General features: G+C 39.7%; 1 protein-coding gene and 1 long non-coding RNA gene across 2 annotated transcripts in view; one reads left to right on the top strand and one right to left on the bottom strand.

The window, feature by feature from the left end:
- Positions 1-25233, top strand: part of dpydb (dihydropyrimidine dehydrogenase b) — a 159155-nt gene extending 133922 nt beyond the window's left edge. Inside the window, exons 19-23 of the mRNA XM_048162299.1 lie at positions 3089-3231; positions 10392-10571; positions 21765-21914; positions 24203-24343; positions 24702-25233. Of these exons, the coding sequence (XP_048018256.1) occupies positions 3089-3231; positions 10392-10571; positions 21765-21914; positions 24203-24343; positions 24702-24866 (779 nt within the window). The 3' untranslated portion in view covers positions 24867-25233. The remainder of the gene's footprint in view (positions 1-3088; positions 3232-10391; positions 10572-21764; positions 21915-24202; positions 24344-24701) is intronic.
- LOC125250009 overlaps positions 1-26194 on the bottom strand; it is a 43065-nt gene that overhangs the window by 5580 nt on the left and 11291 nt on the right. The window lies entirely within an intron of this gene.

Raw genomic sequence — 26194 nt, 5'->3', positions numbered from 1 at the left:
TATCTTCAATATGGTTGTGATTATAACAATTATAATCGTTTGCATTTCATTTACAGTTTTAAGTAAAACTTTAAGGAAAATGTGATTTGACTTGTTAGTTCAATAAGTCAAAAATATAATATAGAGTATAAATTTATGCCATGATGACCATTGAAAGATGAACTTGAAGGTTTAAATGAAATTGTGCCGAGAACTTCACCACAGGTACTGGTGACAAACAGGCGTGAGCGACCCTGTTTGACAAGGACATGTTGGGGTTGTCAGAGCAACAGGAGCTGTCAGCGCGGCTGGCGTGAAAAACAAGAACAAAGCGCAGGGAAGGACAGAGCCAGTGCCACAATAACATCACAACAATATCACAGGACTCAAGCTTTTCTTGAGTGGAAGTGTGCTGCCTGACAACATTATCGGTGTCGGCTGCCATCGGATGACAAGTGCTTTGATGGCTTTCAACCTCTGTTGCACAAGTCATGTCCATATTAATGTGATTGTGACATCACTCACAGTACAATAGCCCATCGCCAAATGAGTTGTATCGTATGGAACCAGATGTCTTACTGGGACATTATTACCTCGATACATATTTGACTCACACTGACATTAAGAAATGATGTGTTCAGAGCTCCAGCCTCTCAACTTAAGCTGCAGTGAGCCGAACCCCCATCTCTAAATCACACCCAAATGGCTTTCGTTGCGAGCCGAGTAATGTCTTCTTATGATATTAGGTTGTCAGAATAGAGCAGAGATGACAAATTCTACCTGACGTGCCATCCATTCAGCCAACAGGTGGAAGAGCAGAAAAAAAAGTAAGGGCGGCAGGAAATGCCAGAGGCTTAGGGAAGCGCCCATATGTACATAATTAACCATGCGGCATGGGGATGCAAAAAAATATGTGCCGTGATTGAATTTATCTACCCAATTTGGGAATAGTGTGGGTGATGAGGATCGTTTAGCATGCCAGAGTGGGGCTAAAAAAGAAAGCTGTCTCGAGCCATCAAACGGTGGAAGTGGAGTTCTGAGCCATGCCGACGAAATGAATATGGACAAACGTACGGCTGTGATCAATGAATGGGAACCTGCTGGGAAAATGAGGTTAAATGTAATGTGATAAACACTTCCATCTGTCTGGCTGATCAGAAAGCCGCTCGGCTTTCATTAGGGAATCCTGCCATCCTGAGAGATGAAGACAGAAAGGCACGGGGAGGGGAGGGTTGTGCTGCTGCATAGGTGAACTCAGACACCTGTAGACACAGTCACTCTGATACAAAACCTCACAAAAATTTTTGCTGTCTATCCTAACAGATATCAAACCTCATAAGTGAATTTTATGAAACACTCTACGTAGTAAGCAACTCTGCCACACAAACTCAGGAGACTTGACTCATAATAGAGTGCTGCAGGAATGAGTCTCAAAACCCAGAAATGAGTACTTTTTTTTTATGGGTATAAGGAATTGAAATATATATATTGTGTGGTATAAAATACATCAGTAATCCCACACTCATAATGAAAAGGGTGGTTGCTAAATGGAGGTTGTCAGGGACATTAAATGTCATCATGCCGAACAGGTGAACTCATCTACTCACTAATCTACAGAGCCCCTAAGGGCCATTGTGATAGATTTGACCTGCAATCTCATTTTTTTTTCACCATGTCCCCTTAGGGGCTCCTTACTAATCCACTTTTACAGCTTTGTTGTGTTTATACTCTCGCTTGTGTAAAATATTCTAACTAAGGGTACGTTTACACGACAACCATGTACTAAAAATGGAAAAGTTTTTCCTTTGCTTGGTTTTGTGTGTGTGTGTGTGTGTGTGTGTGTGTGTGTGTGTGTGTGTGTGTGTGTGTGTGTGTGTGTGTGTGTGTGTGTGTGTGTGTGTGTGTGTACAGATGACACCATTGTCAAAACGATCCCCGTTCACAAAGATACACGAAAAGAACTAAAATTGCTGTTTTTTGCATGCCAGTCCAGTAGTTGGCAATGTCACTTATGTGCCTATAGACTGAAGATGTAATACACATGCGAATGACATCAAAGTTTTCACAAATTCATGTTTTTGTAGTTTGCATGGAGACTATAATTATATCATTTTCAAAAACTTGTTTTCAAAAGTTTGCATTTTCAGGCCCCCAAAACGCTGTTGTCTTTTACATGTTGTTTGTTGACTTTTACATATATATATATATATAGAGAGAGAGAGAGAGAGAATAAAATAAAATAATAGTTTACAAATTTATATTTCTCTTTGATTTATTCTTTTCACATAGCTGCATTCTGGGACCATAGAGATTTGAATAGAATTTGACAAGGTGTCTTAGGAGACAGTGAAATTAAGATGTTTACCTTATGATTTTGAAGAAAGGTCTTAAAAAGCTGCCTACATCGGAAGTTCAAATGGAGCAAGAAACGGAGCAAGAATTTGTCTTTTGGTTAAATTTTTAGGAAGCAGGACTTTTGTGTTTGAAGCAGTACTGATATATACACTACCATTCAAAAGGGGTCAGTAAGACTTTTTTTTATGTTTTTGAAAGAAGTCTCTTATTGCCAGCAAAGCTGCATTTATTTGATCAAAAATACAGTAAAACAGTAAAATTGTGAAATGTTATTACAATTTAAAATAACTTTTCTGTTTGAATACATTTCAAATTTAAGATTTTAAATATATTTAAAATTGTAAAATATGTTTTATTCCTGTGATGGCAAAGTTGAATTCATATGGCCACATGATCCTTCAGAAATCATTCTTATATGCTAATTTGGTGCTCAAGAAACATTTTTTATTATTATTATCAATGTTGAAAACAGTTATGCTGCTTAATATTTTTTTGTGGAAACCATGATACTTTTCATGATACAAAAACAACAAAAAACACTTTTGTAACATACATTATAATAACATATACATTTATTTAATGTAACTTTATATCAATTGAATGTGTCCTGTAAATTTCTATAAAACTTTTGAATGGTAGTGAATGTATGAGACATCCTCCGGCCACAAACTGAATTTGTAATCTGTATGAACTGATTTTATATAATTATTGTTTTACAATTAAATGAATTTTTTTTTGTCCTGTATTTGGATAGGCAATGCAATTCGCCCCATAGCTCTGCGTGCCGTGTCAGCTATAGCAAGAGCACTTCCTGGATTCCCAATCTTGGCTACCGGTGGCATTGATTCAGCAGAGTCTGGATTACAGTTCCTCCATGCTGGAGCGTCTGTCCTGCAGGTAAGCTGTAACTTACATTCATCACCAACTACCATCAGCTCCACCAGTGATTGTAAGACTGGAAACTACAACCTTTTATTTATCAGACTTTAATCTACTAGGCTATACCACGCCTCAGCCTTATAAAGTCCCAATTTGTAGGACCGTGGTTTGGGTAAAAACATATTATTTTTGTTTTATACGATACGCATGCTTAACTCCTGAGTTTAAACATGCATTAAGTAGTCAGTTCTAATCAATCCTTAATAAGGAGTCTACAAACGGCTACGCTCACACAGAGCTGCTACAGCCGAGGAGCAACAACAATTTCAAAGCAAATTGCAATTTACAACATGGCTCTGAACAAGTTGTTAGTGCAAATAAACCCATTATCTCAACATGATGCCACAGCCTCCGAAATCTCTTTTTAAATAAATAAATCAAAACACTCATTATGTGCAGAAATAACGTTTTCACAAGTGCCTGGGAGTTCTGGGGGGAAAAAGACTGGAATTAAAACATTTTAATCACACCCACATGTAATAGCAGAGTGCTGGCTCGTAGTAATAGGAGAAATTGTAAACTAGCCAACTCCTCACTACACTACAGTTGAATCAGTGTGACCAGCGGGTTACAGGAACACATCGTAGCTCCATATACTGCAAGGATTAGATTAGTCCAATGAGCTGCCCTGGCAAACAACGTTAACTTCTCTTAGACTCGAGAAGACGCACAACAACACATGTGATAGTAAGCAAATAAGGAAAGTGTTATTTATGTAGCACTTCTACAAACTGTTTATAAAGTTCCCAGTTTTGAAGCTAAAGTCTTATTTTGACACTTTTTGACTTTTTTTTTTTTTTAATCATAGTTAAAAAATGTAATAATCCCCCCTAGATATACGTATGTCATATATATGTCATGTTCCCATGTAGGCACCGTGGCATTAATAATTCAGTTACTATTTAAGTTTGGTATTCTGTTTGAGATGTGTTGTGTTGACAGCTCGGAGTGCATCTCTTCCCATAATGCTGTGGTTTTGAGTGTCACCATCATTGTGTTTTGTGTGTGCAATGCACAACAAGTATTGAGAGAATCATTATAGTTCATCCATAAATGTACTACTATAAAAACTACAGTGTTTCAAAAAATACTACAGTAATATAAGTGAGGCAGTTATCTATAAAGATCTGATAAACATTGCTTTTGCTCCAGTTGTTGTGCCATTGTTCATACTTCATCAGTAATATTAAAGTACGTTCAACCTACCAAAGATGCAGCAAAAATCCAGATTCAGAAGTAATGTACAGAAATGTGTTTAATATGGCAATTTGAGAAGCACTTCAAGCATGTGTCTTTCAGGGTGACTCCAGATGAATGCTAGGGTATACCTGCCTATTAACAATTGAAAGCAGAGTTGCCCTATGAACATTGCTTTCATCTGAAAGGCATTTTTCATCTAATTTATCTCAAAGCCACTTTACTGATTTTTATCATTCAAAATGAAAAAGTAAATGAATAAAAATGAGAAAATCAAAAAGCATGTGGCCTAAAAACATATTAGTGTCGTTAAAGGCCCTGTTAAGTGCTTTTTGTTGTATATTTGTCTGAATAACAAGAGTGTACACTACTGTTTAAAAGTTGGGGTGACAGCAAAGTGACAGTAAAGACATTTACACTGAATTCTATTTCAAATTGAATGCTTTCTATTCATCAGAGAATACTGATAAAATGCAACTGTTCTCAACTGAGACAACTGTTCTCAACATTAATAATAAGAAGAAAATTTTCATTATCACCAAATCAGCATATTAGAATGATTTCTTAAGAATCATGTGACACTGAAGACTGGAGTAATGATGCTGAAAAAAGTTCAGCTTTGCCATCACAGGAATAAATTAAATTTTAAAATATGGTAAAATGTAAAGAGTTTAAAGGGTTAGTTCACCCAAAAATGAAAATTCTGTCATTAATTACTCACCCTCATGTTGTTCCATGCTCGTAAGATCTTTATTCATCTTCAGAACACAAATTAAGATATTTTTGATAAAATCCGTTGGCTCAGTGAGGCCTGCATCGCCAACAAGATAATTAACACTTTCAGATGCCCAGAAAGCTACTAAAGACATATTTAAAACAGTTTGTGTTCCTACAGTGGTTCAACCTTAATGTTATGAAGCAACGAGAATACTTTTTGTGCGGCAAAAAAACAAAATAACACATATCTATGAAAGGAAACAGAGAGTATAGAATAGGCAGATAGAAATAATGCAAACAAGGAGAGAAGAGAAACGTAAACTTGTTAAATTTGGTTGTCAGGTTTTCAGTTCCACCATTTTGGACCATACTTACTAAAGTTGTGTTCAGGTAGAACCAGCAAGTTGCAGTTGCTGGGTGATTTAAGTGATCTAGTTGGATTATATGTAATAATCATTTTGCTAAGGTATAGGGGAAACACTATAAAGACATTTCAAGAGGATCTTGAAATCAGCACATGTAACAGTAAAGAGATTTAATCGCTGGAGTGATGTGATTTCTCAGTCTAGTAAGAGACAGCATTCATACAGCCGCTTTCTGAACTCTTTGTAAGTGTTTGGTGGAGCTTTTAGATAGGCCAGCCAAAACACTATTGCAATAGTAAAGCCTTAGATGTGACAAAAGCGTGAATGAGATTCTCACTGTCAAAAGGGGAAAGAAATCGCATAACTTAGAGATGTTGTGAAAGTGATAATATGCTGTTTTACAAACATTGCTGTCACGATTCCTAATTTTTTGAACTTCAGAGACAATAAGTGTAGATATGGCAAAATAAAAACTATATTTACTTTTAAAAGAGTCTTTGATGTCACTTTATTTTAGGGTCTTTTAACTAGTTGCTTATTAGCGTGCATATTACAAGGATATTGGCTATTTATTAGTACTTATTAAGCACATATGAATGCCTTATTTACTAATGCCTTATACTAACTATTAATAAGCAGTAAATTAGGAGTTTATTCAGGGAAAAGTCATAGTTAATAGTTTATATGTGTTCAATATACCAAAGTGTTACCGAGTCTATAGATTCTGAAAGTGCTAATCTTCACTTTTTACTTTTAAAGTATTATTCTGTGCAGTCCAGCAGTGTGTTAAAGGTGCCATCGAAGGTTTTTTTACAAGATGTAATATAAGTCTAAGGTGTCCCCTGAATGTGTCTGTGAAGTTTCAGCTCAAAATACCCCATAGATTTTTTTAAATAAATTTTTGTAACTGCCTATTTTGAGGCATCATTAAAAATGCGCCGATTCAGGCTGTGGCCCCTTTAATTGCTTGCGCTCTCCACCCCCTCCCGAGCTCTCGACTCTATCATTGCATAAACAAAGTTCAAACAGCTAATATAACCCTCAAAATGGATCTTTACAAAGTGTTCGTCATGCAGCATGTCTAATCGCGTAAGTATGGTATTTATTTGGATGTTTACATTTGATTCTGAATGAGTTTGATAGTGCTCCGTGGCTAACGTCTAATGCTACACTGTTGGAGAGATTTAAAGAATGAAGTTGTGTTTATGAATTATACAGACTGCAAGTGTTTGAAAATGAAAATAGCGACCACTCTTGTCTCTGTGAATACAATAAGAAACCGTTGTTTTGACCATTGTTTAAGTAGGATAGTCTAGGACTAAAACTGATATGTTGGTCAGTCAAGCACAATCTTATTAACCACAGTTTTAAAGATGCACTGAGATCTGAAAGATCTAGGATTGACAGATTGACAGATAGAACTTATCAACCTGCAGATCTTTTAAAAGCAATTTTAGGGCTATGGTAAGGCCAGGCTGGAAAGTCTCATTAGTATTATTAATGTTGAGACAGTTATTGAGCTCTAATAAAACCATGTTTTCAATTATTTTTGTCAAGAACTAGAAGATTGGATGAGAATCAGGATCACTTTGCTTCACCAGAGTCCTAGCAATTGCTGCCTTTAAATTATGTGGAAAAATCCTTGCTGGAGGAACTGATTAACAATGTTCAGGATGTCCAGTAATTAGGAGTTTAAAACCGTTTTTAGCAAGTTAGTGTGTAATGGGTCAAAAAAAAAGGACCCTTAAAGAATTCATAAGTGATGTGACCTGGGTAAGTTTATTAAGGCTGATGAGTGGGAAAATGGACATATTACTTTTTACAGCAGGAGATGGAGAGTTAGAAACCACTCCAAAAGAACAAGTGCCAGCTATGGTTTGTCTGATGGCAGTGGATTTTATCAGTGAAGAATGCTGCAAACACATTGCACTTTTCTGTTGGGAAACGTTTAGATGATATTTGAGGTGAGGGGTTAAACAGCCTCTCTAAGGTGGAGAAGATGAATCTAGGATAGTCTCTGTGTCTGTTAAACTTGAGACTGTCTGGCAGACTTTATCTCATTATTGAAGAGGTCAAATCATGAGGAATAAAAATTTCCTTGATCTTTCGAGAGAGAGAGAAAAAATGTACGATGAAAACACAGTAACTTTCAAAATTAAATGACTCATTCTTCCACAACTTCCTGATGTCAGACAGATATATGCACTACAGTTCAAAAGTTTGGGGTCAGTAAGAATTTTTAATGTTTTTGAAAGAAATCTCTTATGTTTGTCAAGGCTATTCTAAAATACAGTGACAACAGTAATATTGTTAAATATTATGACAAAGCTGAATTTTCAGCAGTCACTTTTACAGTCTTCCGTGCCACATGATCCTTCAGAAATCATTCTAATATGCTGATTTTATGTTTAGGAAACATTTCTTATTATTACAACAGTTGTTCTGCTTAAAGGGGACCTATTATGCGAAATTCACTTATACGTGGTGTCTGAATATAAGTGTGTGTCGGCAATGTATGTACACAACCACACTATAAGATAAAAAAATCCACCCACTCCTTTTTTTAATCCCCATAAAACCTCAACAGTATCATTGAACAAGCCGTTTTCGTTTTCTGAGCAATGTGACGTCACATTGCACAGGCCCCGCCCACGACTGCTGACTGACTCTGCCGTATTAGCATAGTTTCCACCCTGAGCGAGTTGTACACTTTCCACCATTGTCTCTACGCTGGAGCTGCTGTAGTGACAAGAATGTCTGAAAAGCAGGTGAGGTGTTTTGTTGTTAAAAGTAAGAATGAACATAACAGTCTTCATTTACTCCAACATCATCCACTGATGATGCAGTGGATTCGTTTTATTTTTGAAGGGAATGCGCCACAGCTGTTTACGTTCACCAACATAACTGTTTGTGAACTTTGTGTGTTTTTGACATAACCTTGTGTGTATTTGGCAGTTTAAGCACAGTAAAATGTCAAAGAGAAGTTAGTTTAACCCTTAAATGCATGACTGTTTTGCCAATCATTCTTACATATTCGGGTCTTTATTGACCCGGATCTAATCTACCACGGAAGGATCTCTACCTGTCGCGATAATATAAAACTCCTCTGATATTAGAGTAACAATTGCAGAAGAATAAAATAAAGCATATTTTGTTACCTTTTGGAGCTTGAAAGGGCTCAGTTTGAGCAGATGTTTTATGCCATAATCATGGCCCTCGTCAGAGCTCATTCCCAGTAAATTCAGCAAATAATAGGCTATAATTTAATGTTTAAGGTCATGAATATGAGCCCCTTCGCGATCTCAAAAGCATTCTCAAAACTATATAATTTTCAACATCTTCAAAATCAATATTTCGATCGCTAACAGCTTCACCAGATCCATCCAGTAACAGTTACAGTCATATTTGATTGCGTCCAGTACTTGCTCTGCAGTAAATCGCTGAACCATTTCATGTTTTTCTTATTATTTCGTTTTTTGTCAGAATGAGTCGTCACTTCATCATTGTGTATCAGACATTGCCACCTTGTGGAATAAAGGTGAATTGCACTTATTCCGTCATCTAAGATTCAATTGTTGTTGTGCAGAAAAAATATACGTACACTCATACACACCTCGGGTCGTTTGCGACCCTATACAATTTTTACAAAAAAATGAATACAAAAATAGGCATTCTTTTATAATTGTATGATTTTTTTCTTGTTATATTCTTTATAATGAATTGATTGAGGAATACCAAGAAGGTTGATGTCTAACTTTAAAAAATGAATGAGGAGGAGGGTAGTGAATGACGTCTCGGGTCACTAAAGACCCGAGGTATGCATTTAAGGGTTAATGCTCACGAGACGTGCCGTCTGACAGCCAGCTTTCTGTGCATGTGTTTCAGATGTGTGCGCTCAGAAAACAATAAATTGGAAGTTTAAACTGATATAGCTTTAAAACCCATGCAGATAATAAACTTTCATGATGAAGAAGAACTGCGATGTCCCTAAGCGTGATCGCGATAGTATCTGATGCATGCAGGAGCTGTGAATGAAGGAAGTGCTATTCTGGATAGGCGGCAGGGAGCAGCAGCTCATTTGCATTTAAAGACACATGCATAAAAACAGCGTGTTTTTGCTAGCACTCAAAAATGGGTTTTTACAACATGGTATAATAAATGATCTGTGAGGTATTTTGAGCTGAAACTTCACAGACATATCCTGGGGACACCTGAGACTTAAATTACATGTTGTAAAAAGGGGCATAATAGGTCCCCTTTAATATTTTTGTGGAAACCGTGATTAAAAAAAAAATCAGGATTCTTTGATGAATAGAAAGTTAAAAAAAAAGAAAAAAAAAAGTTTTTTTTAATATAAATCTTTTGTGGATTCTTAATATATTCTTGCTGAATAAAAGTATTAATTTCTTTAAAAAAAAAAAAATTAAAAAAAAAAAATCTTACAGACCCCAAACTTTTCAATGCCTATTCAATGTTCAGAAACAGTGAACAGAATAGGTGCTATTATTCTTAAACAGCAGAATGAAATAGAGTTTGAGCTGTTTCTGGCTGATGTGTGTAGCTCAAAGGTTTGGCCATTTATTGAATGTGAACGTGAATGAGGTTTCAGGGCTTCAGCAGAGAGGAAGATTATCAGTAAATAACTTAAATGAAATAAAACTCAGTCCTATTGCTCTGCAACCACACAATCAGCTTTCTTTCTATTATGTTGCATTGAACCATTGAATACACTCTGCTTTTAAGAAGACACACACACTAAAAGATGATGTGGATAGTGTAATCACTGGTCTTTCACTAAGTCTTGGCCCTGAGGTCTGTTTATCTGTGCATATTTAACAGGTGTGCAGTGCTGTGCAGAATCAGGACTTCACAGTGATTGAGGACTACTGTTTAGGCCTGAAGGCGCTGCTGTATCTAAAAAGCATAGAAGAGCTGCACGATTGGGATGGCCAGTCTCCTCCCACCATACGTCACCAGAAGGGCAAACCCGTCCCCCGCGTGGAGGAGCTCGTCGGAGAGGTGAGCTTCTCTGTGGCTGGTCGCCTAAGGCTCGTTTTAGAAAACACAACTCTCTGTGGTGTTTTTCTGGTTAACCTTTAGTGATTTGTGTTGCAATTAAACAGGCAAAATCCGCCTGGTGTGGTGATAATGCTTTATTGAGTAATGAAGGATGTTTAAGGTTGTGGGTGTTAGCAACATAGCCATGAGGGTGATGCTAAAAGGCGTGAGAGTAATTTACTTTCTTTTGCTTGCCGTGAAAGAAGCCCCAGGCTTCCTCGAGCCGGTTAGTGACCCCGTGACCGTTTGACCAATGGTGGCCCTAAGCTATGCTGTGCTGTCAAATGTGGTGTGAAACCCATCTACTTTTGCACAAATCCAACAAAATCTTCTGTGATTGATATCAACGAAGAGAGTTTTTTTATTTTATTTTATTTTATTTTGGGCTTTAGTTGTGAATTACATTACACACAGAGAGCACAAAATGTGAGGGTGCTGAAATGTTAGATAATCAAAGCTGGCGTGTTTTTCGACTGGAATTACCATATATTTATTTTTAATATCACTAAATTATTCGAATTGTGATTATGTTTGTCTCTCTCTCTCTTGGTCGCAGCCAAACTCAGCCCTCCATTGAAATTTCACAGTTGCACAAAAAGATATTTTCCCCATCACTACACTGTATTCACACAGCATAAAAACGAAAGCATACAAACATATGCAAATGTTTCTCTCTCCATAAACAGCTTTGTGTTTCTGTTAAAAGTGATGGAGGGGCAAAAACGCTGTGAACTGATAAGTGCTATTCCTTGTCTACGACATGATTTTGAAAAACATGAGGGGCGAAATCTCTCTCTCTCTCTCATGCCAATAGGATGTCTGTAGAGCTCTGTTCAGAAACAAGCATGGTTTTGGGAGACTAGGAGTGGGAGGAGGGTGTTTAGACACTTATTTGCTTTTAGTTAAAAACATTGGAAGATCATTTTTTTTAACAATATATGCAAATACTCTGCAAAAAACAATTTTCTAAATTGTTGTCCAGTAAAAATTTCTAAACATTCTTAAAGATAAGGATGATAAACCTTATAATTGTGCAAAATAGATGTAGTTATAAGATGTAATCTATTATAGAACTTGCAAATTTTATTATATGCAAAGTATTTATATTATAGTATAGTTGTTACAGAGGGACTGAGACAATAGGCGTGCGGATCCATCTGCAAAAACCTTTATTCACCAAAGGCACAACTATGATATGGACAAGACAAAGATCATTTCAGGGACAGGCAAAGGTCAACAAACTAAGAACTTAATCCAATGGGCAAGACTAGAGGGTAATCCAGATATTCAGGCTCCAGGCGTGGGGCAAACAGTATCCAAACAGGTCCAGACAAGAGAGGTAATCCGAGGCGAGCAAGAGTCCAGGGCAGGCAGAGAACAGGCAGAACATGGAAACCAGGAAAGGATCAAGACACAGGGCAAACTAGCAAGAGCAAGACTAGACAAACTATGAACACATGGAATGGCTCCATAAAGTAGCTATCAACTAAATGGTGATAAATGCTAAACAATACTCAACGATCAGTGAGCTTGTGAGTCAGTACTTTATAGTCCTTGTGATAGACTACAGGTGTGGAAGTGATTAGGGCAATGGAACATGGGAAATGTAGTCCGAAGTAACCTGTAACTGTGTGCCTTGAAAAAGTCTTAATGGTGAATGGGTGACCTCTAGTGGTGAGTAGACGTAAACAGCAGGTGCAGGATATGTGACAATAGTCATGTGTAGGTTCAGATGATGAAGAGAAGGATGAAAAAGGTTTCAAAACAAAGTATTTATTTACAAAAACTCAAATAATCCAATACACAAGAAGCAGGTAATGTGCGGCAAGACACAAACAATACTGGACAACTGAAGTGAGCATACAGACAACGAGAAACAGCTGTGAGAGACAACAATGAGACAACGACAAACAGCTGTGATAATAATGAGTGTCCATGGAAACTGATGAGTGGTGGAAAATTAGTAGCCATGGTGAAGCTGATAGGAGCCATGGGGAAGATGGTGGAAGGGCCCATGGAGGAGTGGATGGTGGTAGGATCCGGGGAATGGACAGCTGACGAGATCCCAGAGCAACCCAGGAGATAGCCATGATGGAGGTGACCCACGGCAGCAGTGATGGAGGGAGGAGCAAAGGTAGTCTTTGAGCCCGACCGACTGAGGTGACACAGGGAGATGGTGAGATCTAGGTGATGTCCCATGGACCGAGAGACACGGTGACACTGAAGGCAAGATGGAGTCCAGGCGACGGGTGACTGAGGTGGAACCACGAGGTCAAAGAACCAAGGTGATGCTAGTGTGAGAGTGAGGACCCTGGTGGAGCCTGAGGGATGGAGGAGCCCAATAGAGACGTTGGGGTGGAGGGATGGAGTGCAGAAGACAGCCTGGAAGTCCGTGGCGATGGTGGGATGACGACTGACCAGGACAAAGCCGGTGGGACAAGGGAGCCCAGTGGAGCCAAATGGATGAAGTTCCCAGATGGAGCCGAGGGTGCGAGGAGCAGAGGGTGCAATGAGCCATGGCGGAGCCGATTGGTTGACAGTCCAAGGTGGAACTGAGGGCTCCGAGGGATAAGGCAGAGCCAGGGCAAAGCTGGGGACCGGAAGCTCCAAGGCAGATCAGGGTTGCATGGTAGGGCTGATGGTGAGGGGCTGAAGGGAGCCAGTGGATGCAGAGCCAAGGAAATGGCTGGCTTCGGTGGATCATGCAGAAGAGGAAGTCTGGGTGTGGATGAATCTCTGTAATGAACAGGGATAGTGGTGATGCAAAACTCTGTGAAGGACAGAACTGATGGTGATGATGAACTCTCGGTTATGGACAGGACTGGTGGTGACGACGAATTCTCGGTGATGGACAGGACTGGTGTTGACGATGCATTCTTGGTGATGGACAGGACTGATGGTGATGAAGAGCTAGGGCTGGACAGGACCAGCGGCGATGAAGGCATCGAAGATTCCGAGCTGGGCGGGACGAGCAGTGACGATGAAGACAGAGGTGACAAACGTACATTTGTCTTGGCTGGTTCGTGGGTGGGATTCACTACATCTGACTTCCAGTCGATCAGGCTTTCCTCCTCATCTATTACCACCAATATTCCCACTGGCACAGATTTTTCAGCAGACTCACACACCTGCTCAGCCGGGACCTCAGGCTTAGCTTCGGGACAGACTTGGCAGCTGGCTCTGGCTCTGTTGTGGGCTTTGGCTCAGGCTCAGTGTCCGTGGTGGGTAATGGCTGGGTCTCTCGGTCTGGATGGTGAGTGGGACCGGACACTGGCTGCTGGAAACTCTTCTACTTCTCCCACAGCAAAAGAAGATCCGTCCACCCACAGGGCGAAGCTGATGTACTTAACCAGCGTCTAGCAGGAGTTTCTTCAGGGCATCACCAGCCAGATCTTGTCGTCGAGTCAGATCCAAAACCCTTCCATAAGCATAATGTCATCACAGGTGGCAAGGTGGCTGGCGCCAATTAACTCCTCCACATACTCCTCTAAGGTCCTTCCTCTTTGAAATATAAAACCCCCAACCCTGTTGGGCTTGGGCACGCTCCCCATAGAGGGAATGTTAATAGATGCAATCTCTATTTTTCTTCACCTTTTTAGAGTCTGGTATTCTGTCATGTGTAGGTTCAGATGATGAAGAGAAGGATGAAGAGAAAGATGAAGAGAAGGATGAAAAATGGTCCAAAGCAAAGTATTTATTTACAAAACAAACTCAAATAATCCAGCGTGTAGCAAGACACAAACAATACCAGACAACTGAAGTGAGCACACAGAGGAACTTAAATACACATTAGCCGCTTTTCCACTGTCGGGCCAGTGCGAGCCAGGGATAACAGCGTGCCGGAGCTGGGCCTATGGCCACAGACCTTAGGCACCGAGGCCAAAATTGCGTTTCCACTGTCGGTCTGCTAGCTCCGCAGCGCTGATCTAAAAACCGCCCTTAAACACATCTCCCTTGATCAAACGTCACACAACCCAACCCATTTCAGCCCGTAGACCATCACCTGACTACGATTAGCTCCTGCCTTTCACCTCGACCGCGCCTCAAGCCCCAGCTGGCCCGCTTTGGACCAAGGTTTTCGGCGGGCCGAAAAACCCGTGCCTTTGGCACCGAGAAAGCACAGAAGAGGCACGATCAAGCCCCGGAAGTGACAGTGGAAACACGACTGGCCCTGGCACGCACTAGCACGCCCGCCTTTGGCCCGGCAGTGGAAACGCGGCTAGTGATAATGAGACAATGACATACAGCTGTGATAATTAATGAGTGTCCATGGAAACTGATGAGTGGCGGGAACCGTAACAAAGGAAACACAGGAAACAGGCAAAGGATGAATACAAACTAAAAGTCCATGAAAACGAAAATAACTAAATATAATTGTGTATATATTGTATATATTTAAATTTTAGAATTTAAATCATTTCATTTATTCTGATTATATTATATTATTTACATTTAAGACATCAAATACATATACAGTATAAATATAACAAGTCTTTGTTTTGTTAGTTTTGCTTGTTAAGTGTATCTATCTTGTTTTAGTGATGTTTAGATATTTTTACTGGAAAGCAAGATGAAACAAAACTTTATTTTAGCCTAAATTTTTATCAAAGAACTGAGAAAGGAAGTGAAATTAAAAAAAAGTCTACTTATTCCTTATGAATTGGTGCGTGTGTTTTGTGTGATTTAGTCATTTTTGTGAGGTACTTCTGTGTTTTTTCTGTGTCTAAATCATGCTGGTCACACAAGTTCTGGTTTCAGGTGGAGCTTTAGAGAGTTGTTGCATGCTGAATTTTAAGTAACTGTATTCCTTAAGAAAAAAAGCATGTAAAGCAGATCCCACACACTCTCACTGTTATCTGAATGTTTGCTGTTGTTCAGAAATGGAGTGAGGACACTGGCAAAAGGTTTCCATTATCTTTGCACCCTGATGAGAGGAGACACAAAAAGAAATGTGTGGTTTGGCTAATACAGTATTTCTTTCTCTGCCAAACAAGAGCAAATTCACTGCCTGAAGCCAATTAAAGTGCAGAGATCAATGCCCACCATGATACCAGCACTGAGCTCCTTACATTAATGTGAGCTTGGGGGATTAATGTTTTGTTATTTTTATTCCGTATTATTTAGTGCCATTACATAAGAGGATCTCGTAAATTGAAAACGTGCAATTGGTCAAAAAAGCCAAACTTTAAGTAATAAAGTTACACTGATTATAAGATTCATTGTTTGGTGTTCAAGTAAAAATCAAGTAAACTCAAGTTACTTCATTCCAGTAAGTGTTTATCTTGAAATATTACTAACAATATGAAAGTTATTCTTACATTTACTTTTCACAGCAAAAAAAAAAAAAATACATGTACCACAACCTGAAGGGACATTTTTATAATTATACTAAATACACTAAATAGAAATTTACATATCAAATATGATACAGTAAGCTTCAAAGGTTTAAGCACGGCAGGGAATCAGCAATGTCACTGCTGGCCAGACCCTTCACAGGTAATGAAATCTTCTGATGATTCCCTAGTCAGACACAACAGGTTTCAAACTTTCAATGGATGTCCTACTAAAATATGCTTTCCATAGCATACGTCTGTCAAGTGAGGTCTGTTTAGCTCTTAATATGTGATTAGCGGCCATTACAAGGCAAGGATAAAGCTTAACGCTTCTCTCATCGAAGCAATCGGCTTGATGCTACAGAACATAGGAGGCCGGGCTTCCATTCTAATTCTTGTATAATTTAAATCACTCAGCCCACACTGACATAATGTGCGCTCCTTCCTCCACTGCACTCTTGATTTACAATCCAGAGGGGAGATGGGAGAATTGACAAGCCCTGTGTTTTGGAAAGCTCTGCATCTAATTAGCGAAGGCTTTCTGGTTGCCCGGGACATGAGATTTGGCAGTGCGTGTAGCTCCTCTCATTAAAACAGCACTCCTCGTGGAGTGGACCGGCAAAAAAAAAAAAAAAAAAAATCTCAATAGAAAGAAAGAAAAAGGAAAGATTCCTTTTCCACCAACACGTTTGAATAACTGTTATTTAGTGTGTACGCTTTTATATGCAAGTATTTTTGTCTGTTTAGCAGACGCCCAAAGCAAATGGCATTTTCTTTTTCTTTCAGTGTTTCTTTGTAAAAATCATTCTTTGTGAAAACTTCTATCATTATATTTCTTTTCCATTGTTAAATGTATTGCTTTGTAGACTCTTCTTTGAATCCTTTGAATGATCTAAGAGTGAATTAGCATAAAGCAGATACGCCGTGACTCGTCGCTAAACAGAAAACACAGAGAAAGAGAGAGCGAGAGAGGAAGTGCTCATCTAATAGGACTGAATGGGTTGCTGTGAATCGGGCAGACTGCAGTTTGTGTGTCTGGAAGACATGAAGTTATAATAGGCGTAGGGGATTTCCGCTGGTTGCCATTTAAGTACCCGGCACTTACTCACAAGACTGCCGGAGGCAAAATGGTGGTCAGTTGCTTTGTGTGTGGTTTTGGTGAGATTTGAGAAGGATGTGTAATCGAGTGTTTTTGGTTCTGTTTCATGGCACCTGTGTCTGTGTGGGCTGTGTATTAAAATAGATGTTTGTCCTGTTGAAATTTCTTGTGTCATTTTGGAACAGCAGATTTGCTCATGTTTTTAGGATAAAAAGAAAACTGAAATTGAGTATTTTATATAGTGTCATTAAAGAAATTGTTTTCAAAGCTAAATGGAAAGCATCTGTGGCATGTTGATTAGTACAGAAAATAATTTCAACTTGGTTTGTAAAAGCATCTGAAAAACACTTTGGCAGAAAAACTCTTTGTAAATCTTTGAAGCAATTTTTGTCTCATGGACTTCCAAAATGTAGCAGAAAAGCGACCATTATTAATGGATATTCAAGCCTTACATCAAACGTGACCACCATCCACGCTTCATACTTTTCCGATCACTCAGATTAGCCTAGTTATAGTGCTAGTTATAGTGCCCTCATGCCTGCATATGTAATTTGCTGTTTATGACTTTGACTTTTTTTTAACTCACCTACTGATCACTCCTTAGTTGTTTATTAAAAAAAAAAAATTATACTTTGTAACCGAACAAGTTACACTTTTTCATGTCTGATGACCTTTAAATGGCTGATATTATATTCTTTAATATTCTATCTAAAAAAAAAAAATTCTAATTGAAATCAACTGTTTATAAATGCTACAAGTAAGTTTAGGACATCACAACATAATTTTACAGAATGAGAAAAATGAAATTAGAAATGGAAAAATTGAAATTATTATTAGTGATTTTAAAGATTAATTTAAAAAAAAAACTTCAGGATTGAATGGGGTCATATGATGCTATTTTAAATGTTCATTATTTTATTTATTTGTTGTAATAGAATAGGTTAACATGCTTTAATGTTGCAGCATTATTGCAGCACCTCTATTCCCCAGTCTGAATGAAACACGCTGATTTCTACAAAGCCCCTCCTTCCGAAAAGCTCAAGGTGCTCTGATTGGCCATCACAGTGCATTGTGATTAGTCAAGCGTGTGTCGGAAATTTAATGTAGAATAAATCCCTTTGTGGTAGACTATGGGCTTTATCACGGTATGGTAGTCATAGAACTCCCAAAGACGAGGAATATGTTGAATAATATTTAATCAGAAGACACTCAGGAAAAACACCACTAACATTAACGATGACCGACATTGAACTAAATCAAACAGGGAAGTATTTATACACCAGGGAAATAGCTAATTAAATGACAACAGATGAACGAAATGACTAATCAAATGAACTGAAAAAACTAGGTCAAGACAGACAAACTAAGAATAAAGAAAACTGATGAAAACATACTGAAAGTTGATAAACATGACAGTACTCTCTCCTCCTGGAAGGCACGTCCTCGCACCGTAACTGAACATACCACTGTGGAGGGAGGGAGGGGGCTTTGGAGGTGGGTGTGGAACTGGTGATGGACAAGGACCTAGTAGAGCCGATGGAAACAGACACCAAGGTGGAGCCGATGGTGGGGGGAACCAGGTTGGAGTCTTGACTAAATGGCTAGGCGGAACCCAGGGACTGACGAACGGCGGGCAAAACCAGGATGCATGGGTTTCTGGACGAAGCAATGAGGCCGACGGACCAGGGCGGCAGCCACAGCCAAGAAGCCCAGGGTGGAGCTGCTGGCTTGTGGGACCGAGGCGAAAATGGGGGCTCGGCAGACCGGGATGATGACGGAGGGAGTGAGGACTATGGAGAAGCTGGAGGGAAGGAGAAGCCCGGTGGAGCCAAAGGGGTGGAGGGTCAAGACGCAGCCGGAGACCTGGAAGTCCGCAGCAGAGTCAGAACGACTACTGGCCGAGGAGCCCGGAGGAGTCCCAGGGCTGACGGACCACAGTGGAGTCGAGGGAGCACAAAGCCGTCGGGCTGACAGGCCGAGGTGGAAACATGGGCCTGGAGGCTTGGGGTGATGCCGGTGAACCCTTATCCTTGTGCTGAGCTGGTGAACGAGCAGTCTGAAGAGGTGCTGGAGAGCCGCACTGAGCAAGCGGCAGAGGCAAAGCTAAGGAGTAGGACGGCACTAATGGCACCAATGGATCCAGGGAATTGTACAAAACCATCGGAGGAGATGGGACCAAGAAATCAGGCAGGGACATCGGAGGAGGAAGATTTTCGGATGATCATCCAGATGGCCGGACGGGGCAGTCATGAAGGGCGAAGACTTGAGGGTGGGGCTCGGGAGGGGAGTGGATCCGCGGACCCTCTGAGATGGACTGAGCAGCTTGCGTCGGCTCTATGATGACCCAGGTAGTAGACTCAGGTTCGGGCTCCTTCTCTGCCTCCCAGATGGTGAACGATGAGTCTCCTTGCCGCAGCTTTCACCACCAAGTACTCCAACAGTGGCCTGTCTTGGCAGGTGATAAGGCAACGGCAAGCTGGTAAGTCCATCTTCATGCTTGTTATTAGGTCAGTCATTCTGTCACGGTATGGTAGTCATAGAACTCACAAAGACAAGGAAATATGTTGAATATTTTATCAGAAGACACTCAGGAAAAACCACTAACATTAAGGATGACCGACACTGAACTGAACCAAACAGGAAGTGTCTACACACCAGGGAAATGGCTAATTAATTGACAACAGGTGAACGTAATGACTAATCAAACAAACTGAGAAAACTAGGTCAAGACAGACAATCTAAGAACAAACTGAAAGTCCATAAACATGACAATGGTACCTATATGTTGCACTTTTAATGTAATAATATTTTCATATGTGGCCTAGTGGTGTCAACGTGCTGAGGTGTGGTGCTCATTCAAGTTCAGTTTGTGTTCATGATCTCCCCAATCATTTTCTGTCTGCTTTTGTAAGAAAATGGCAAATAAAATAAAATATTTATAATTCATATTTTTATGGTACACCCTTAGGCTGTTTTTTTGAATAGTAAACTGTCACCACGTTAAAAATAAAGTAGTGTTCAAATTTGCTGTGTAATCAAGGTTTCACAAGCAAGCCAGTCATCTCTCTGTTTATTTTGACTAATGCACTGTTAATGACATATCTCTGTCCAGCCTGTGTGTTTTTGTGTGCATGAGAATAGGTCTGTGTGTGTAGTCAGTGTGTGTACGTTTATCTCCCCAGCCGCCGATGGGTTCCTCAGACTGTCTGCTGCAGGGCTGGAACGCTTGATTCATTAGACTGTCAGCCTGTGCCTGAGAGAGTAATGCTTTTATGCAGGATTAGAACAGGGCCACCAGTGTTAGCTCTACAGGGAAATAAATACATGGAGGATGAGCCACCCCAACCCCCCCACCCCACCCCAAGCTAGCCATTAGTCCTGCAGTCAACACCGCCACCGTAGATTTGTTTCTCTGATTCCTCTGATAGGTCCTGCTTTACCAAAGGCCTCCGTTTTCTTTCGGGCTGCTACTTTTTTTTTTAAAAAAAGAAAAAAAAGAGACTTGTGAGAAGTTTGACGCGGGCAGCTAATAACTGAGTCCTTTCCTGTTTTGTTTTGATTCTTTTGCTTTGCAGCAGAGACACTTCCATCTGGCCATGGTGAAAATGAAGGGTTACAGGCGGTTGTGGATGACAGCTTTGAGGAGATTGTGTGACTGGGAAAATGCTAGACCAATTTAAATGTCCTATCGTTGGGACGAATGGATTTGTGGCAGGCGTTGTAAGGAATACTTGTTGCAGGAAAGGTGGAATAGGGTGTTGTTAAAATGCTTGAATAACCGAACCGTTCTTTTGCAGAGAGGTCATGAAGAGAGATGCAAAACGAAACTGTCATTAAGCAAATTCAGTGTTTGCTCTAACGTTTCAAATTATAAATATGATAATTGGCCCCCCCCCCAAAAAAAATCCTCCAAAAAAGGCTTCTTCACTGAAGTGCATTTATAAAACTGAAAATATCAGTTATTGGAAGCGGTGCCCATCAGCAACCCATAAGTCCATTTCCCTCAAATTACCATTCATTACCATTTTAGTGTCAAACCATTAGTTTGACCAGCTAATCCTTGCAATTACCGGTAGTATTATACGATTTCCTAACAATTCATTGCAGATTCTCTTTATGGCTCCATTAAAAGGATGGCTAATTTTGTGGCAAACTTGATTTCTCGTCAGTGGAGCCAGTGTTTCCTGTCGAATGGCCTTTGGAGAACGAAGCCTCAAGGCACTTTTATGGCCACCTCTCAGGCTCGGTGCATCGGTATGAGAGTGTGACTGTGAATACGAATCGCCTCTTTAGCCCTGCTGCTCTGGAGGGTCAGGCATGTGTGCAAGACTCAGAGGCAAAGATAGCACTACAACCACTTTTGTTCTAAATGGATGTGGGAAGTGATAGCAAGGATGTTTTAGCACACTTTTGTGATTAGAATGGTGTAAAAAGCTGAGGTTTATTTAAATATTGATATGAATCCACATGACGTCCATCTCAATCTTTTCTTGGTATAATTTTCAAATAACTTTCATTAAAAAGTCATTAACATACATTATATAATGCTGAACAGATCACTAGTTCATGTACATACATAGACAAAATATAGAATTTAATAAATCAAAGTTTAATGATGTTTCAAACTACCTGAAAGTACATTAACTACTGATGTATCAAATATTTTAAGACTTCCTTTGACTAAATTGAACGTGTTTTAACTGTTATTTTTCTCTCCAAAAGAGTCTGCCTAGCTTTGGGCCATACTTACAGACAAAGACTCAAGCCCTGGCAAAGTACAAGAAGAGCCTAAAAGACGCCAGTGGCAATGTGATTACAGAAACCAGTGATGCTAGAGTTAACATCCCCAAAACACCCATCCCCAATGTGAAAGTAAGTATCATTTCACCATTTGGTATTTGAGACATTACATTTTTCCAAAGATAAATGGATAATAGGGCTGTCAGTCAATTAAAAGTTGTATTCAAATTAATTGCATGATTGGTCAAATATAATTGTATATATACACAAATTTTATTGATTACTATTAATTACTGTTGTATGTATACTGTGACATTCAAAAAAATCATTTAATTGATCAAAAGTGACAGTAAAGACATTTATAATGTTGCAAAAGATTTCTGTTTCAAATTATGAACTTTTATTAATCAAAAAAACAAAAAAAAAATTGTTTTAACATATCCACAAAAAAATTTTCACCATTGATAATAAGAAAAGTTTCTCAAGCAGCAAATCAGCATATTAGAGTGATTTCTGAAGGATCATGTGACACTGAAGACTAGAGTAATGATACAGATTCAACTTTGCAATCATAGGAATAAATTACATTTTAAACTATATTTTAAGATAGAAAACAGTTCTGTTTTACTGTATTTTTGATCAAACAAGCAGCCTTGGTGAGCATAAAGGCAGGAACACACCAAGCTGACGGTCGCCGTCGGGCAGTTTTTCTTCGTCGGCCGGCTAAGTTTTCTCAGTGTTTTCCGCACCGTCGGCTGAAGTTGGTCCTCGTTGGCTTTTTTCAGGCCGATTCGACATGTTGAATTGGCGTCGGAGCTCGTCGGGCCATCTGATCATTCTGATTGGCTGTTCAGCTGTTCAGCTACTGCCACCTGCTGGTTCAGACAGGCATTTCTTCTTACGCAGGCGCAGAACAGACTTGGCCGTCGGCTGTCGAGCATCGGTTTGGTGACCCCGCAATCTGCTTTTGTCGCCACTAGTTCGCCGGCGTCGGCTTGGTGTGTTCCTGCCTTAAGAGACTTCTTTAAAAAACATCTTACCGACCCATAACTTTTGAACGGTAGTGTACATATATTAATTAGTTTCAGCTATATTTTTTTTGTAATTGTTGTCATAAGTACGCATGCAGATGTCATATGACTACTGCATCGTTTCCCGCTGTTTTTCAGTATCTTACGCTATGAGCAACACGTTTTTTTTAAGACATGTCAAGTTTAAATTTAAAAAAATAAAATTTATGTACAGGTCAATGGTTATGATTAATTGCATTCAATTGCATTTTTAATAACTAATCACCCTACATTAAAGGTGGTACAGGGGATGTTTTCGTCGACTGAGTTTTTGAAATGAGCGCATGCGGAAGAACAATCCCCCTCCTTCACAGCTCATTTCAAGGGAACGCCTCCCAAAACTCGTGCACGAGTATCGAAACACGAGTGTTTACCACCGGCATTCGCTGTGTTATTAAGCCGGGCACACATTTTATGACTAGCTAAAACATTCTGACTATGCTCAACATACAGCGATAGTTTCCTGCTCCTGAAGCAGATTTATATACTTTCACATGGAATTTGAACACCGACTGTAATCGCAGACTAAACGCAACTGGCTCTGACTGGACGCGTTTGAGCGCGATCAGTCATAAGTATCAATTTACATTCATAATCGGCCTTCCAATCGTTAAGCCGCGCACCCACTTAGTGGATTCATTATGTCGGACTCACCGCAGGTGACTCATAATCTGCAGTTGTTACTCCTGTCTCCCGACAAAAACATTGCATGCAGCGCCTGTAGAGTGTGGAAAGTTACTAGACGCAGCCGCGCATCTCTCACAAGGAACGTCATGGCAGTAATTGACAAGCCAGAGGGCCAATTGTTTACGCGATGCGCGATCATCGCGTAAACGATTAGCTGATGTTTTTAAGGCCCTACCTCGTGCACAGATGATGTATATTAATAATATTCCTTTCAGTGCACCTAATAAATAGTCTTTTATCACTTAGTAAAGACAGTTTCAAGTAATATTGCAAAAATGTATAAAACAAAACATCCTCTTTACCACCTTTAACACATTGATTTGACAGCTCGAATACATACAATACGTAAACGTACACAAATGCACATACGCGTCCTCAGCAGTCTGTCCTCCTGTAATCTGAGTCTTTCATTTGTAGCACATGCAGTGTTGCCGCTCATAACATTAAAAGGCTTTATTCCTCGAGGTGATTATACTGTGAGGGATCTCTAGGAGGAAATGGAGATCACAAACTACCAGTCAGACATCAAAACCGATCCGCTCCTTCCAGCGCTGATTTAATTAAGCTAACTTAAGAACAGAACGCTGCCTTTCAAACTGTTTCTTTGAGACGCTACGGCTGTTTTTCTTGCCGTTTTAATCCCTGCTTCTCCTCCCTGGAAAGGATGTGATTGCCAGAGCTCTGAAGCATATTGGTGCCTACCAAGAGCTGGACAACACAGAACAAGTGCAGGCCCTCATCGATCCAGATATGTGTATCAACTGTGGCAAATGCTACATGACCTGCAATGACTCAGGCTACCAGGTACAGATGCACAGATCAGATAATTACACATTATGGCACAAGCAATTACTAGTGGATTTAATTAGCCAAAATATGGCAAGCTAGCAAATGTTTTCAGATTATATGTTGCCTTTGGAGTTCACTCGATCATAGAGTTTAAAACATAAAGAGCCAAATGCATGAATAAAGCTGGTGCGCGATGAAGGAGCCCAGCTATTTACCTTAAAGAACGGCACTGTTGTGCTCGTTGCTGTCATTGTTGTTGCTTTTTTTCTCTCCATGAAAAGCTCTCCCAAGAGTGGGGAAATCCTCCTATGGAGAGTCGATAATTGCTCTAATGTAATAGCTTTTTTTCCCTCCCCTTCCTCTTCTTTTGCAGGCTATTAAGTTTGACCCTGAGACCCATCTTCCTGTAATCACGGACAGCTGCACCGGCTGCACTCTCTGCCTGAGCGTGTGCCCCATCATCGACTGCATCAAAATGGTTACCAGGACAACGCCGTACGTGCCCAAGAGGGGCCTGCCTGTTAATCCCGTTTGCTAAAGCACACTGTCGCTCCACCTGACCGGAGAGAAAGAAAACGAAAGAGCGACATCTCATTCAAAGCATCGATTCCACTTATAATTGCTGTGTGAAAAATTACCTTTATTATGAAAACGAATAATTAGCCAGCAGAAATAATTGCCTCATATTCCCAAGCCAGTTATGCTAGAATAATTGTGCTGGCACAAAAGAGTTGCATTATTTCAAAACAACACAGTGCAATGTTGCTTTTTCGTCCCTTTCCCTGAAGATACAGCAATCAAAAGTGAAAGGGGCGGATTGAGTGAGAAAGTTGGCTAAGTGCTGTTGTTATCTCTGATAATAATGACAATAAATAAATAAATAAATACTAAAGCAAGAACATTAATAATTGACAGTACTGAAGTCTCATTTTCACAATACACATTTGAAATCCCCGGAAAATGAATTATGTGACTGGCAACTGTGATTAATAATAATGAAACATCTGATAATTATTTATAAAGCAGATCTGCTGTTTAATGTTTGTTAGTAATTAAATCACAAGACATATTTATGTATAAATACATTTCTAACGATAAGCTAATTATCTCCAAAAACATGCTTTTAAGTTTAAACAGTTTCATTTGCAGTTTGTCAGATTGTTTAGGCTTCCTGAAGAGCAGCTTTAGGTTTAGACACAGACACAGAACAAATCGTTCTAATGATGTTTAGAACGGGTTCTCTAATGTCCCAATTGATTTGCTTTGCAAAACAAAGCATTCACTGGAGCTGATACAAACAGTCTGAAAGGTTTATGCTCAGTCTCTGTTGTGTTAATATGATCTTCCTATAATTGTTACATCTGCAAACAAACATCCGATTGGGTGCAGTGGACAAGACTGTAGACGGAGTTAATTAAAATGCTATCGTTTTCATCTCCGAGATGCAGACCGCTCGTTCTCTGAGTGGTTTCGTGTTTGAAATGCAGGAAAACGCTGCTTTTGAAAAACAGCAGCCAGACATGTCAGAGTTATTTCATCATTTGTTATAGCCGCACAATAACAAGGGATTAGAAGGAAAACCGGGCCTCCATAAATCTAAAGTTTGCACTGGAGCTCCATTAATTTGGCTGCGACTTAACTTGCTTTGTAAAAATGTTTGCCTTTGAAAAATTAGCAACCATGCCAAGCACGATGAGAAGGTTCAGCAAATTTACTGAAGTCCCTTAAGCGCACTCATTATTAGCTGCCAGAACAGTATCACAGATACTTTTTAAAAGAGTTATTTGCACTACTCTTGCTTTTCATTGCCTGATATTAAATTTATTATTATTATATAGGGACAAAATCCTTTACATACGCACAGAA

The sequence above is a fragment of the Megalobrama amblycephala genome, linkage group LG17, assembly GCF_018812025.1.
Source record: "Megalobrama amblycephala isolate DHTTF-2021 linkage group LG17, ASM1881202v1, whole genome shotgun sequence".
Taxonomy (NCBI): domain Eukaryota; kingdom Metazoa; phylum Chordata; class Actinopteri; order Cypriniformes; family Xenocyprididae; genus Megalobrama; species Megalobrama amblycephala.
The sequence above is the reverse complement of the archived record's forward strand: the minus strand, read 5'-3'. Positions and strand labels throughout refer to the sequence as shown.